Genomic DNA, 15,227 nt, shown 5'->3' with positions numbered 1-15,227 from the left:
CTCTCTCTGCCGAACCTACCGCCTCCTCTCGTCCTCCGCACACCCAGAGGCGCTACCCTCCTTGCGCAGGCGCCAGGTAAGACCTCTGAGGCCTCCAAGAGAGGCGTTAGGAGTTCCGGGTCTTTCACTAGGGCTCCCCTCTAGCCCCCAAGCTTCCGTTTCTCTACTGCTCTCCGTAGTTGTCTCGGGCCGGAACTCCGAGCCAGGCTGGGGGCGGGCCTTCCGGGAAGGGGGCGCGCGGGAGAGGAAGGTCACGACTAGGTAAGGCTGTCCCTGACTTTGGGGGGCTCTGTAGTGAGATACGGACGGTGGCTGTAGAGGTCCTGCGGGGGTCTCCAAGCTTCTAGAGTCGTCAAGAATAGGATGAGTCAATTTCATTATTAACCCGCTCGGAGGTTTCAGAGGTATCACACGAACAACTTGGCCTTTTCCTGCGTAAATTGGGGGATTTACCAAACGAAGGACGCTAGCGTGCTTTCCTCAGGCGCAGTTACTCTCTTCCTGATTAGGCAGCGTTCAGGGCTCAGTTTCTCTGCTCATCAGACCGCCTTCTGCACCGTAGCTTTGTCTGGGGGATACAGATTAATTTTGTTACCAGCTTAAGAAAAATATGATAAAGTGACACTTAAAAATATTCCCGAAATACCCTACCGATTCAAACGTCGGTTGACACTGTTGCTTCCATCACAGGCAGGCGTGATTGAGTCAGTTGGAGGAGGCTGAGGATGTTCTTGTTGAACTGAACAAAGCTGACATATATTCAGAGTCGCTCATGTCTCTACGACCCAGTGAAATAATCGGTACCGGGCTTTAAAAATAATAAATCGTGTGTTTAGATTTTTTGTGAAACACATGTGCGCAGTGTGTGAGTTCTTGAGGTCTGATGATTATTAGGACAGGCACTGGGCCATGAGTTTTGCAGGTCAGCGCCACAGCGCAGTGCGGTGGTTTACTGCGGTGGTTTAACTGTCCTCATGTAGCAGATGAGAAAACGGGGGCAAAGAATACATGCTACTACAAACGCGGTATGGCCGTTAAAGCGCAGAGGCAAGATTCCGAGGCGCTTTTCTCCTCCAAAGCTGCTCCTCTCCACTAACCAGTGTTTTTTGAGAAGCTGGAGAAAGCTCGCTCCCCCCAGCAGAATTTACGCACACACGTACACGCATATGTCAGCATACACTTGGCAAGTTCCGCGGGATTCACCAGCTAAGGGATACCCAGATTAGGAACTCCTGCACTTCATCTGCACTTTTCAAAGAAAAAAGGCAAACCTAAACCAAAGCCAATTACTGAAACAAACCGGATCTTGTAAATGCACCAGACCTATCAGAAAGCTCAAAGAAACTTGCCCTTTTATGCCAAAGTAAAAATAGGGGTATTTTCTCGTGTGAGCTTAACATGTTTTGCTCCAGCATATTTGAATAATTTGTTTTTGGATAGCATCTTCAACTCCAGTTAATTTTTCTTCATAATACTGTTTAGTTCACATTTAAAGAAAAGTGACAGTTTTAAGTGTCTATTTTGTACCCCTTAGAATGGCTTCATGTGAATAAAAATGTAATTGACGTGTAAATTGTTTTTTACTTTAATGTCTTGTACATGGTCATCATATTCTTTTTTTTAAGATAAAATTAAAAGATTCTGTAAGGAGGCGTACCAGGGTCCTGAAAAGTCATAAGTAAGGCTTTCCAATGTTTAAAAAATTTAAAGCTTGGGGCTGGCCTGGTGGTGTAGTGGTGAAGTTTGCACGCTCCGTTTCCGAGGCCAGGGGTTCACAGGTTCAGATCAGGGTGCAGACCTACGCACTGCTTATGAAGCCATGCTGTGGCAGGTGTCCCACATATAAAGTGGAGGAAGATGGGCACGGATGTTAGCCCAGGGCCCATCTTCCTTAGCAAAAAGAGGAGGATTGGCAACAGACGTTAGCTCAGGGCTAATCTTCCTCACCAAAAACAAAACAAAACAAAACAAAAATTAAAGCTTGTATAAAGTGGTATTTTGCCAATCTTAAGACCAATATTTATGGACAGCAGAACATTTTAGCTGTTTTAGCTTATATTTAAAAAGAAAAAAAGCATACCAACTTCCTGTGCCATTCGTCATCAGAGACATACATGTCTGTGCTCTGTGGAAGGAGACTACAAAGTGGTAATTGATTATTGTTATAACCATTTTCACTTCCCTTCTATTTTGCAAGTGGTTCTTTCTAGTAAGGCATTCAGGTTTAAAGAAGTTTATTCCCTTTCTTCATCATAAAAGTTTTAGGACTTGGATTTTTGTGGTAAAACCATGTTCCAGTGGATTCTAATGAGATCTTATTATTTATGAGGTATGTGTCCCAATAATTTGCTACATTCCAAAATGGGCATGGAGATAACTTAGCATCTTGTGATGGTTTTGGTGACCACTGTCCTAACGAGTCCCTTTCTCCTTGCTACCTGTCAAGTTACCAAGCTGCTGGTCCCCTCCCCTAGGTTTTAGTCTTTGTAAGTTAAGGATATCATTCCAGGGAGGTACAGGTTTAACTGCGTGGAGGCTGAATCTTTTTTTGCATGATTAAATGAGAATAAGGAATAAACAAATGTGTCTATATAGAACATACGAGCACCAAACCTACAAATGGGTTTAGGTTTTTTCTGTTTTGGGGGTTACCATTTACTGAGTGCCACTATCTTATTTCTCACAATAGTCCTGCAAGCTTTGTTTTCTGAAAAGGAAACTTAGATTTAGAGAGAATAGGTAGTTGTTCAAAATAATCTAGCTAATCAGTGGCAGAGCCAGTACTCAAACCTAGGCCTCAGGATTCCATGCTGCCTCTTCATTCAAAAATGAAGTGATTTGGAATTCAGAACATATTTTCCTGAAAACACTGCAACAAAATGATAGATCCTTACAAATAACTGATTGTGGAAATACTGTGCAATTGCAACAGAAATCTATTCTGATGGTATAATAGTAATTAAGCAAAACAAAGCAAAGTTAATTAAGAAACAGTTTATTTTTAGTTTTTTTATCTGATTTTTGGAAAAAGATAACTTGAGAGGTGGAAGGAAGAGAAAAGATAAAGCATGCAAAGAAACTTTTTGTAACTTCTGAAGGCAACTTCAGGACATTTGCAAAGCCTTTAGAGGTTTATAGCACTAATTTGTTACTATTTTCTATTTAAACATTACACTATTAATGACTTTTTTCTCATTGATGAAAATATAACCCTAACAACCCCAAACCCTTTCCCATCCACATAATGGAGCACGAGTTGGGAGAGAAATGAACCTGGGAACTGAGAGTGCTGACAGGAAAAGCAAAGAGCAGGGCTTACAAATGATCCCCAGATTGGGGGACGGGTGCCCCAGGAAGAGACCTTGGATCTGACAGTTCTCCCATCGCTGGCCTTCAGGTGGCACTACTGGCCTAAGATTCCTTGGTTGGTATTCAGAATGGTAAATGGTGAGATTAATGTTCTGCACTTGGTTTGAGGTCAGCCTCTGCTATTTCAATGGATCTTGAAATGGACATAAAAAATTCCTTAATTGAAACACTGAGGTTTTGGGATTTTTTCTTGCAAGAGCTATTTTGAAATCTACTTGGCACCATTCCTGTTTAGGAGGGTTTTTGTACATTTCTCCTGTTGGTTTTTCAAGATAAGTTTATGTGTTTTTTCTGTTTGCAGATCAACTTCTTTTCATCCCAGCTGAACCATCCCCCGTGATAGTCTCTTAGTCAGCAAAGATTCGCATCTCACTACAAAAATTTCATGTAAATTAGCATATTCTGCCAACAGTAACCCCCACATCTGATCTGGAATGGGGTGAGATAGTTATTCCGCTAGCGACATTCTTGATTTTTGTGTATCCTGTATAATTTTTGATGTATATTGGCTGTAATTTATGCATATTACAGATATCATTCTTATACCTATTTCAATATTCTGTGCCTCAGAAGAAAAAATTACTGTTTTCAGCTATTAAGAACTTAGCCAGTTTATACTGAAGCAGAATATATATGATGGAAGATAAGACAAGTAACATCACAATTCATAAGTGCCTTCTATTCAGGACTAAATGAATCTTTTGAGCTGTTGAGTTTATTTCTATAAGACTACTATCTCTGTTTTCCCCAAATGGTTCTCAGTCTCTAAGCAGAATTCAGTCCAGCAGCCTAGAGGCTCAATGACCTCATAACTCATTAGCCGTTCCCAGAGCCATCTGGAGTCCTTGAGGAGGACAGTGTTCAAAGGGCTGATGATAAAGACAACAGCGTAATTATTTCTCTGCCATGATTAAACCTTTAGATGGCAAGCAGTCAGCATATTTATTTTGCAGATTGCTTAGGTGGGTGTTTTTTGAAGGTAGAATAACAACGCTGGGGTAGAATAATACATTTCTCTGTCCTCATCTAGCCTATAGATAGGTAAACTGACTCTCAGTAAATAACCTGTTGAGTCACAAAATAGTGCATTGTAAAAAGGGCAGTACAGCAAGGGAGTAATAGTATGCGAACACCAAATGTAAAAATTGCAAATATAAAGCGAGCAAGGGAAATAGCCACTTGGACTGTGGATATTTCTCAACTCCAAGGCACGTCTTGCCAACACCATGGACTGATTCATGTGTAGCTTGCTGTGTTTCCATTTTCTCAAGTGTTACAATCTGGGAATTTCTTACACTAACCTGTTTATCTTTCTTCTCATTTTCTGTAGGGACTCTTGTCCCTTGCTGCTCAGGAAATGTCCTCACTTTCAGAATATGCCTTGCGCATGAGTCGGCTGAGTGCCCGGCTATTTGGTGAAGTGGCCAGGCCTACTGATTCCAAATCCATGAAGGTGGTGAAACTGTTTAGTGAGCAGCCTTTGGCCAAGAGGAAGGAGACGTATGACTGGTATCCAAATCACAACACTTACTTTGCGCTCATGGGGACGCTACGTTTTCTTGGCCTCTACAGGTAATGACAAAAAAACACAAAGAGTAACCTGTCAGAGATTTTTTAGGAGATGAGAAAAGGAAAAAAATTAGCCTTTCTATCCTTATAGTTTTGTGGTTCTTATAATAGTGCCCAGGTAGTTCAAAAGGTACAGTTTTAGGGGGAAAGGCTTTCAAAATATCCATAGTGGGCACACCAAAAAAAAGGAAACATGAACTTATTGAAAGACATATTTTAATTTTGTCTAAAGCCTGACTAACATTGACTAGATACTGAGCTATAGAGAGATATTTAATTATTCAGTAATCTGCAAGCTCCCTAAAGGAAAACTTCCTAAAGGAAAACTGGTTCGAATGCTGAGGAAGAAAACCTCCACCACCTGGGTTTGGCAGAGCAGCAGGTTCCCATCGGTTGGATGGAGAGTCCCTGCCCGCAGCCTCTCTTCCTACCTGTTGTACGGGAGCCTCCTTTCTTTCCTGGTGGCAGTTTTCTCGGAGTTCTTATTTCCTTCCACCCTCTTCTGGCATATTTAGTTGATACCCTTTTTGATATATTAATTTGGTTTAAATAATCTGTAGTTTAAGAGCAGTATGTCAATTGCACAGGCTCTTAGCACCGTGCATTTGTGTGTCTGCGTATATATAGGAAGCTGGTGCTTAGGACTGAATACTGCTCTAGCAAGACTTACGTGATCATTTTATTTAAAAAATGTCTTAATTACCAAACTAATACATGCTCATTATAAAAGAATTCAAACAGTGCATAATTGTATAAAGTTAAAACGCTTCCTTTTTAAAAAAAATTTAACATGTTTTAATTGCACTTGTTTTAGGGCAGCAATACAGAAATGAATTTGAGACTGTTCACTCTAACATAATAAAATGAATAGTTCATTCAAGATAGGTAAAGATTGGTACATTCATTTATCCAAAAGATATTTTTTTAAGTACCTTCCATGTGCAGAGACTTAAGATGGGCACGAGGGGAACAGCAGTGAGCAAAATAGAATAGATTTTCTTAGTTATTATTAGAGATTATATTCATGACATATTTTGAATTTCTGGAATTGCTTTCAGACTATCTCCCTTGCCATTAAAATTAATCTGGGCTCAGAAAATAAAAATTAATTTTATTATGACCCAAAATAAAATATCATTGGAAGGCAGATCTCCTGAGTAGAAAATTATAACCCATAACAAAATCACACTCAGCTATTTTAATTTTACCTGTTTACTGCCACTCTCCATTTGTTTGAAAAATAAAGCCTTGACTGTCTTTGAAGACAGGGAAAAATTACTTAGCACTTAGTTATCCATGGAAAAGCACGATTATTTTCATGTGTTTAGTCACTAGTTATGGTAAATGATGCCTCTAATGCAAGGCCTCCTGTGGCATCAGGCAGGATGAAACTAGACAATCTTCAATAAAGAAAATATTACTCAAAGACCTACAAAAGGGGGGAGGGAAGCACAGGTTTTCAAAAACAATGATTCATTCCGTCAAGCAGGTGCTTGGGCTGTTTCATCAACAGAGACAAAGATCCCTGCCTTTGGAGCTTTCTTTCTGGATGGGGGATGATGGGAATGGGGGAGGGAAGGAAGAAGAGGGAAAAACATATTAAATAAGTAAATTATGTGGCATGTTACAAAGTTGCACATGCTATGGGAAAAAAAATAGTAGAGCCAGCTGAGCAGGATCAACTGTGCTGACAGGGCAGTCAGTGGGCGGAGCCAGGACGGGTCACAGGATTAAACAGGACAGTCAGGGTCAGCCTACTTGAAAAGATGAGGTTTAAGCTGAGGCTTGAAGGTGGTGAGTGAGCTAAGTGGGACCTGGGGAAGAGCTGTCAAGGCAGAGGCAAGAGCAGAGCAAAGGCCGTGGGTGGGAGTGCGCCTGGTGTGTTCCAGGAGCAGCACAGGCTAAGGGGAGAGCGGTAGGACAGCAGGCAGATCAGGAAGGCCTCTGAGGGCTGTGGTAAGGACTTTGGCTTTTGCTCTGGGTGAAATGGGAGCCATTTTCAGGGTTGTGAACAGAGCAGTTAAATGACTCATACTTTAGAAGAATTACTCTGGCTGCTCTGTTGAGAATAGATTACTTGTGGGCACTCACAGCTAATCCCAAAGAGCTGTTGTATCCATCATGTTCATGAAATGAAACAGTGTACCCTATAAAACCAATCTATTTCTTATTTTTTATTTTTTTTGTGAGGAGGACCAGCCCTGAGCTAACATCTGATGCCAATCCTCCCCTTTTTTTCTTGAGGAAGAGTGGCCCTGAGCTAACATCCATGCCCATCTTCCTCCACTCTACAGGGGACGCTGCCACAGCATGGCTTAACAAGTGGTGCGTTGGTGCACGCCCAGGATCCGAACCTGCGAACCCCGGTCCGCCGCAGCGGAGTGCGCACACTTAACCACTTGTGCCACCGGGCCGACCCCACAATCTATGTTTTAAAATCCTAAGGAGTTAAAAATTGGGCCCAGCAAACCCCTTTCCTACCTTTAATTCATATGCCATTATTATCCGTTATTACAGACAAGGAGACTAAGGTGCAGACAGGGAAGGTCACTTATCCAAGGTCACACAGCTACTAAAGGGTGGAGCTGTGATTTGAACCCAGGTTCAAATGAGTTCCAGAGCTTACATATTTAAACACTATACTGTTCTTTAGGTATTTGCACTTAGAATGCAGACATTTTTATATATTGTAGGCAGTCTTCATCTTTTTTTTTTTTTGTGAGGAAGACCAGCCCTGAGCTAACATCTGGTGCCAACCATCTTTTTGCCGAGAAAGACTGGCCCTGGGCTAACATCCGTGCCCATCTTCTTCTACTTTATATGGGACGCTGCCACAGCATGGCTTGACAAGCGGTGCGTCGGTGCGCGCCCGGGATCCGAACCTCTGAACCCCGGGCCACCGAAGCAGAACTCGCGCACTTAACCGCTGCACCACCAGACCGGCCCTGGCAGTCTTCATCTTACACCCCCTCCACATGTACAAACAGTCCTGGCTACCTTGGTCCCAGGGTACCTGTCTTTTGATTTGGCTTCCTTCTGCCTGAGCCTTTCCCCAGCAGCCGTTTGTGTGAATTATCCACTGCCATTAAGACAGCTTCCTCCAGACCTCTCCCCTTGTAGTAGGTGCTAGTTTATGGGGCTCTCGGGGTCTCTGTGTAGCTGTTGAAGCTTAGACAGTCATGCATTGCTTAACAATGGGGATACTTTCTGAGAAATGCATCGTTAGGCAATTTCGTTGTTATGCAAACATCATAGAGTGTACTTACACAAACCTAGATGGTACAGCCTACTACACACCTAGGCTATATAGTACTAATCTTATGGGACCACCATCACATATGTGCGGTCCATCGTTGACCAAAACATTGTTATGCGGCACATGACTGTACCCGCTTTCTGCTCCCCTCTGTGTTTAGTCTTAGTGTTATAGGGAAGTTTGGGGTAATTGTTAGTGGTGTGTGGCTGGCCTGAGAATTAGCTGCTATTCGTGACATTGTTCCTGTGAGGGGAAACTGTGACTTAGAAATGAACTTTTGGAACATAACCTATCTGTATCTTGGGGACTGCCTGTCCTTTCTGCTCACCAAGCTGAGCATGTGCCCTGTAGGAGTCAAGGATTGATTACTAGAACGACCTAAAGGAACAGTGCTAGATTAGTGTACTTTTCCAGCCTGGTAGAAATACTGGCTAATTATTTTTTCTTTCTCTATTCAGGGATGAGCATCAGGATTTTAAGGATGAGCAGATGCGTCTAAAGAAGCTTCGTGGAAAGGGGAAACCAAGGAAGGGAGAAGGGAAAAGAGCAGCAAAAAAGAAATAGTGTTGGTCCATCAGGAGAGAAAACTTCTTCCTCAGCAACTGAGCGCAGAAGAAAGTGTATTTACTATCTTTCCCATATTGGAGGAGTATAAGCTTCCTAAATTGAAGATTATTTGGAGGAACACAGTCATCTCCGTGTTGAAGTCTAATCCAATTGACTTGTGCCTGGTTTCTTGGACACATTCTAATTCTGCACAATTATTTTGGCCTTGGTTTTGTAATCTGAGGTTTGCCTCATTCCCTAAAGAAACAAATGCATGAATTACTGTTGAATGACGTGTCTGGGGTGGGAATGGGATGTTGGGGAGTGGAGGGGAAACTCACCGACTGAGCATCCCGTAGTCTCCTCATTGCTCCCTTCTTGCTTCCTCATTTAACCAGCCTTAAACTCTTTCATCTCTGCCGTTCAGCCACTGCCTCCACCACTGTGCTCACAAACTTTATGTGCCTTCCACCTACTCCTTTGAGAATATCTAAGGTATATTTGTGAGATAAAAGGCTGTACCTGATAAGAGAATATTGAGTACCTGCTGTATACAAGGTAGTGGGGCCCTGTAACACAGTGGTTGTTAGCAAGAGAAACAGTCCCTACCTCGTGGGACTTTTAATCCTGGGGGAGAGACTAATATTACATAATTACATAAATACAGACTTCTGTGAGAGTGTCGATGGATTGATCCAGAGAGACAGCAAGAGGCCCAACCTCGTTAGGGAGTTTAAAGAAGGCCTCCCTAACGAGATGATATTTAAGCTGAGGTCTGAAGAATAAATTCGAGTTGGGCAGAAGAAAAATGGTGGGAAAAGTGTTTGAGGCATAGAGAACACCATTTGCAAAGGCCTAAGGTAAGAAGAAATTGTCTTGTTCCAGGAATTGAAAAAAGACCACTGACTAGTAAGAGTTGACCATATGAAATAGACAGAGGCTAGACCATGAAGGGCTTTGCAAATTCTGTGAAAAGGCTTGGACTCAACCAGCCTAACCAGAGATCAGAGTGTGTAAGATGTTATCTATGAGAGATGACTGTTGTGTACATTTGGGTAGCTAGCTGCTCATTTTGTTGTATTCTAGCAGTGAGTTTCCAATGAGGATGTGAGGGCTTCTCTGATTTTCTTTTCCAAGAGTTGTTCTAAGATTTCTAGCACTGGTAAATTTTTAAGTACTTTTTCTTCTCTTTTTTATTGTGGTAAAAAATATAAAATTACTGTTTTAACCATTTTTTTTTCTTTTTGGTGAGGAAGATTAGCCCTGAACTAACATCTATTGCCAATCCTGCTCTTTTTGCTGAGGAAGATTGGCCCTGGGCTAACATCCGTGCCCATCTTCCTCTACTTTATATGGGACGCCACCACAGCATGGCTTGATAAGCGGTGCGTCAGTCTGTGCCTGGGATCCGAACCTGCGAACCCTGGGCCGCCGAAGTGGAGTGCACAATCTTAACCACTACACTACTGGGCCGGCCCCCCATCTTAACCACTTCTAAGTGTACAGTAGAGTAGTGTTAACTATATGCACATTGTTATGCTAAAGTACTTTTTAACACCTGTCTCTGCCTCTCGGGAAAAGAGCAAAGTGCATAGGCAAGAGTAGGTATAGCAGCTACTCCAGCTACAGTTTTCTTTCCCTGCAACATTAGAATTATTGGCAATAACTGCCCTGTGAATAATTCCTGAACTAGTAGGAATCACACTACATATGTTTAGATAAATGATATTTTTAAAGATACCTAATCCAGATGGTATGGCTAGGGCCTATATTACAGTTGATAAAAATAAAAATGACCCAAAGTTGGGTGATTTGTATCTGACAGACGTGAATTCCAGCAGAAGGCTGAGAATCCATTTAGATTTCTTTCCTGAGTACCTGACACATGCTAGTTGTAGAGGACACAGATGAACAGACTTAGTCCCTAAGATTGTGTGAATGGGTGTGTTTGTGTTGTCAAGTGTTGGCAAGATCTCAGGGATTTGCTCAGAAAAGTGCAGATGCATGATGACTCTTGGCCAGTGCAGCTGAGCCAGGTGCGTGAATGACTACCCCAAGATACTGGGCTGAGGAACAGGCTCGCAGCCTGAACCCAGTGTATGTTATGTTATACATAACAGTGTATGTTAAGTGGATGTTATGAATTATACCATCTCCAACTTTTGGAGAAGGCCTGAATGTAAGAGGAGCTTAGGGGAATTAGCATAATATTTTAAAGGGAGTAACTGCTTTAGATACCAACAGCTAACCTGGGTCAGAAAACAAGCAAAGAACCAGTGTATTGGTTTGCTGGTGGACCCTGCGCCTCCAAGGAGCCTTAGCACTGGCTGATAGGGAAGCTTGTAGACAACTCAGCAATAGACGAGTGTGCGGCTGCTCCATGCTGAGAATCAGGAACTATAGCTAAAATCTATTTGTACATAAGTTGTACCCTGAAACCACCTGATACAGTAAACGCTGTGCAACTCAAAACTCTGTACCCAACGGCGGACCAGATGGAAAGGAGAGGATAAGAGAGAAGAGTTCATTCTTGACACTGGACACCAGCGACCAAGGCTTAAGAGAAGGACTAACTGCAATGAGAAAAAAAGTCTTTAGCCTCACCAGATTGTTTAATCGGATTTCTCTGGTCAAGACCAAAGCTATTTGTTTTCCCTCTAATGTTGGCTGTTTTGTGCACATGGGACATTTTGCCCTTGATTTCAGTGTGGCATAGTAAAAAGAGACTGGGTTTTAGATTCCAAAGTCATGGGTTGTGATATAGTTCTACTCAGTGGCTTTGTGACCTTAAGTCACTTATCTCTGAACCCCTTTCTGCCTCTGTAAAATCGTGATAGTATTTCACTGGATTAATGAGATATTAAGGTTTGTGAAAAGGACAATGTAAACTGTAAAATGTTAAATGTTTTTACAATACAGTTCTTTATGTGACTGGTAGGGATTGCTACGTCTTACTGGCATATTTTTCTGAGGCAATGTTGAGAAATATCTGCTAAAAATATAAAATTCTGTACATTTACATGCAGCACAATAGGTTCAGGAAGAAGTAGGTGGGAGATGCATTTTATTATTTATGTAATCATGGGTTCCCGAAACTCATTTTTTAAAAAGCATCATATATATGTATGCATATCCCTATCTATGAGCATATAAACATAATGGTTTTATTTGTAAAGCACTTCCCACAAAAGAAGTCAGAATTAACAATGCCACCCTCTTCACCCTTTTCCTCTTTCCTCACACATTCCCCAAAGGTTGTAAGTGCCTCATGTTAGAGATTTGGAGGCGGGAACAAACTTCAAGAGCAATAGATAGAGGGGAACGAGTTCTTTTAACTTGCCAACCCTGTCTCCATGGCCCTTTTTCTTAAGTGCTCATTAAGAAAAGTTCAAAAGAAAGCATTTCTTGAAAAAAAAAAAGAAAAAAAGAACATTAAGATAGAATCAGCAGGGGCCGGCCTCGTGGCTTAGCGGTTGAGTGCACGCACTCTGCTGCTGGTGGCCCGGGTTCTGATCCCAGGCACGCACCAACGGACCACTTCTCCAGCCATGCTATGGCGGTGTCCCACATACAGCAACTAGAAGGATGTGCAGCTATGACATACAACTATCTACTGGGGCTTCGGGGGAAAAAATAAAAAGAATCAGCAAAACAACAGCAATGCCTTTGGGAAGACTGAGATAAATGGAAAAAAACAGTAGAAGCCTGGATACTGAGAGAACTGGGAAAACAGTAAAACATTTATGTTGAATTTAAAACAATGTTTTTTAAATGACATAAAGGCAGCAAAACAGGAGATCATGAAACTACTGGGAGGACTGGCCAAAGCAGCTACCCACATGCAGTTTTCTAACTTAATTGGGATCTGGCAATATGGTAAATTCATATTACAGCAGAAGCTAGAGTTAACCCAGTGTTAATCCTACGGCCTTTTTCATTCAACTTAAATGGAAACACAGGAATGGGAAGATTGCATATTATTAAGATGGTAATTGTTTACATTTATATAATTCCTATCAAAATTTCAATAGACATTTTTGGAGTTTGATAAAATGATTCAAATTTTCAAAATCCATAAGAAAAAATAGGAGAGAACACAAAAGAGATTCTGAAAAGGAAGAATAACGTGGGGACCCATGTTAGATTTTGACACATAATTTGTTTTTAAAAATACTGATATTGGTGCAAGAATTAATCATTGGGAAAAAAAGAACCCAGGAATAGTTTCTATAATGTATAAGAATTAACATATAATAAAGGATGCTTCACAAATTAGTTGATAAATGGTGTTGGAACAATTGACAATTGTAGCGGGGGTAGGAAGAATTTAGGTCATCATATCATACGCCAAATAAATTTTGGATGGGTCAGTAAACATCAAGGAAAAAAAATTTTTAATGGAAACTATAAGAGAATAGAACTGAATCATTAGATGAACTTATACGTGTTATTCTCTAACTTCAAAGTAATAAAAGAAGCCCCAAGAAAAAGGCAAGCAGATTAAAAACAGGTTCTTAGCAAGTTTGAAAGAAAATACCAGAAAAATATTTATGGCATACAAAACAAATAGGGTAATTTTTGTGTGTGTGTGAGGAGGACCGGCCCTGAGCTAGCATCTGCCAATCCTCTTTTTGCTGAGGAAGACTGGCCCTGGGCTAAAATCCGTGCCCATCTTTCTCCACTTTATATGGGACGCCGGCACAGCATGGGTTTGACAAGCGGTGCCTCAGTGCGCGCCTGGGATCCGAACCAGAACCGGCGAACCTGGCCGCCGCAGCGGAGCACGCACACTTAACTGCTTGTGCCATCGGGCTGGCCCCTAAATAGGGTAATTTTTAAAGTTAAATAAGGAGCTCATACAGTTTTATAAGAAAAAAGTCAAGTAACAACAGAAAAAGCAAATGATACAAATAGGTAAACAGAGAGCAGGCACGAGCAGTGAACAGATACACGGGGTGCCTCCAGCCTCCGGGCCTTTGTACCTTATGCCTCCAAACGCACTCTCCCAGACCTGACTCTTAAACTCACTTTTTTTAGGTCTTTGTTCAAATGTCACCTCAACAAGGCTTTCTCTGCCCGCCCATTGAAAATCACAAATGTTACCCACTAAGGTACGTACCCCACTTCTGCTTTTCTCCATAGCACTTTTCACTGCCTTCTTGATACTATTTAGTGTGATTATTGTCTCTTCCTCCTGCGAGAAGCCAGCTCTGTGTGGACAGGAGTTTTACTCACTGCTACATTCCCCGTGCCTAGACCAGTACCTGATTGCTAGTCAGCATCACTATATTTTTGTTGAATAAATTAAATACCCAAACTCACTTGTAATTGGAAAATAAATAAAGTACATTTTTCTCACTATGTTGGAAAAGAAAGAAAAAAAGGAAAAGAAGAGAGGGAAGAAAAATAAAAATTCATCTGAACGGACGACGTGGTTTAGTAAAACTGGAAAATAGTTGTTGGCAATGTAAACTAACCTTATTGGAAAAAAATCTGTCAACATATATACTGAGTCATTAATAACGTTTATATTCTTTGACCCAAAAACACAACTTAGCACCTAGATTTTGATTTCTAAATACCATTCTCCAACAAAAGGAATCATGGCTCCTTGGAGACATAGTGGATTCCAAGGCTGAAACAGGTAAGAGTCAAGTTATGCCAGAAAGTAAGGAAGTGCCCCTCCAAAAAGAGGATGGGGCACCTGTTGGAAGGGCACGAAAGTCAACCTGAGAGAGTTCCCAATGGCCAAGGCTGGAAAAATATGAGCGATAAAATGAGAAGAGTACTGAATTAAAACCCAAAGGTTAAAATAAATATTCTCAAGTCCATACTTGAGAAGGGACAACTCTTTCTTAAAGAAGAATTCCAGTTTAAAAATCTAAGGAATGATGGGGCCGGCCTGTGGCGTAGCGGTTAAATGTGCACGCTCTGCTGCTGGCGGCCCGGGTTCGGATCCCAGGCGCGCACCGACGCACCGCTTGTCAGGCCATGCTGTGGCAGCGTCCTGTATAAAGTGGAGGAAGATCAGCACGGATGTTAGCTCAGGGCCAGTCTTCCTCAGCAAAAAGAGGAGGATTGGCATGGATGTTAGCTCAGGGCTGATCTTCCTCACAGAAAAAAAAAAAAATGTAAGGAATGAGAGGCCAGCCCTGCGGCACAATGGTTCAGTTCAGTGTGCTCTGCTTAGGCGTCCCAGGTCCGCAGGTTCAAACCCCGGGCGCAAACCCACACCACTTTGTCAGCCATGCTATGGCGGCGATCCACATATACAGTGGAGGAAGATTGGCACAGATGTTAGCTCAGGGCTAATCTTCCTCAGAAAAAAAAAAAAAGTGAGGACTGAGGGAAATAAAAAAATCACCATTAGAACACCACAGTAATAATTGCTGCAAGCAAGATCCACTGATGGATACTAAAATTGGCAGGCAAAAGTTTAAGGAGAAACAGGATATTTGTATGCTCTCAAAGTATCTCCCCAAAATAA

The 15,227-nt window shown here is 41.8% G+C and overlaps 1 protein-coding gene across 1 annotated transcript; it reads left to right on the top strand.

Moving 5' to 3' along the window:
* The first annotated feature begins 217 nt into the window (after positions 1 to 217).
* Positions 218 to 10,551, top strand: MRPS33 (mitochondrial ribosomal protein S33). The gene is made up of 3 exons (XM_058531537.1): positions 218 to 261; positions 4,700 to 4,941; positions 8,653 to 10,551. Exons 2-3 carry the CDS (start codon positions 4,727 to 4,729, stop codon positions 8,756 to 8,758), a joined length of 321 nt encoding a protein of 106 aa, XP_058387520.1. The 5' UTR covers positions 218 to 261; positions 4,700 to 4,726; the 3' UTR covers positions 8,759 to 10,551.
* The last annotated feature ends 4,676 nt before the right edge of the window (positions 10,552 to 15,227 follow it).

The sequence above is a fragment of the Diceros bicornis genome, chromosome 3, assembly GCF_020826845.1.
Source record: "Diceros bicornis minor isolate mBicDic1 chromosome 3, mDicBic1.mat.cur, whole genome shotgun sequence".
Lineage (NCBI taxonomy): Eukaryota > Metazoa > Chordata > Mammalia > Perissodactyla > Rhinocerotidae > Diceros > Diceros bicornis.
The sequence above is the reverse complement of the archived record's forward strand: the minus strand, read 5'-3'. Positions and strand labels throughout refer to the sequence as shown.

Coding starts and splice junctions, on each gene's coding strand:
- MRPS33 (XM_058531537.1), top strand. CDS start 4,727: ATGTCCTCACTTTCAGAATATGCCTTGCGCATGAGTCGGCTGAGTGCC. Junction 4,942..8,652: donor CGTTTTCTTGGCCTCTACAG/GTAATGACAAAA, acceptor TTCTCTATTCAG/GGATGAGCATCAGGATTTTA.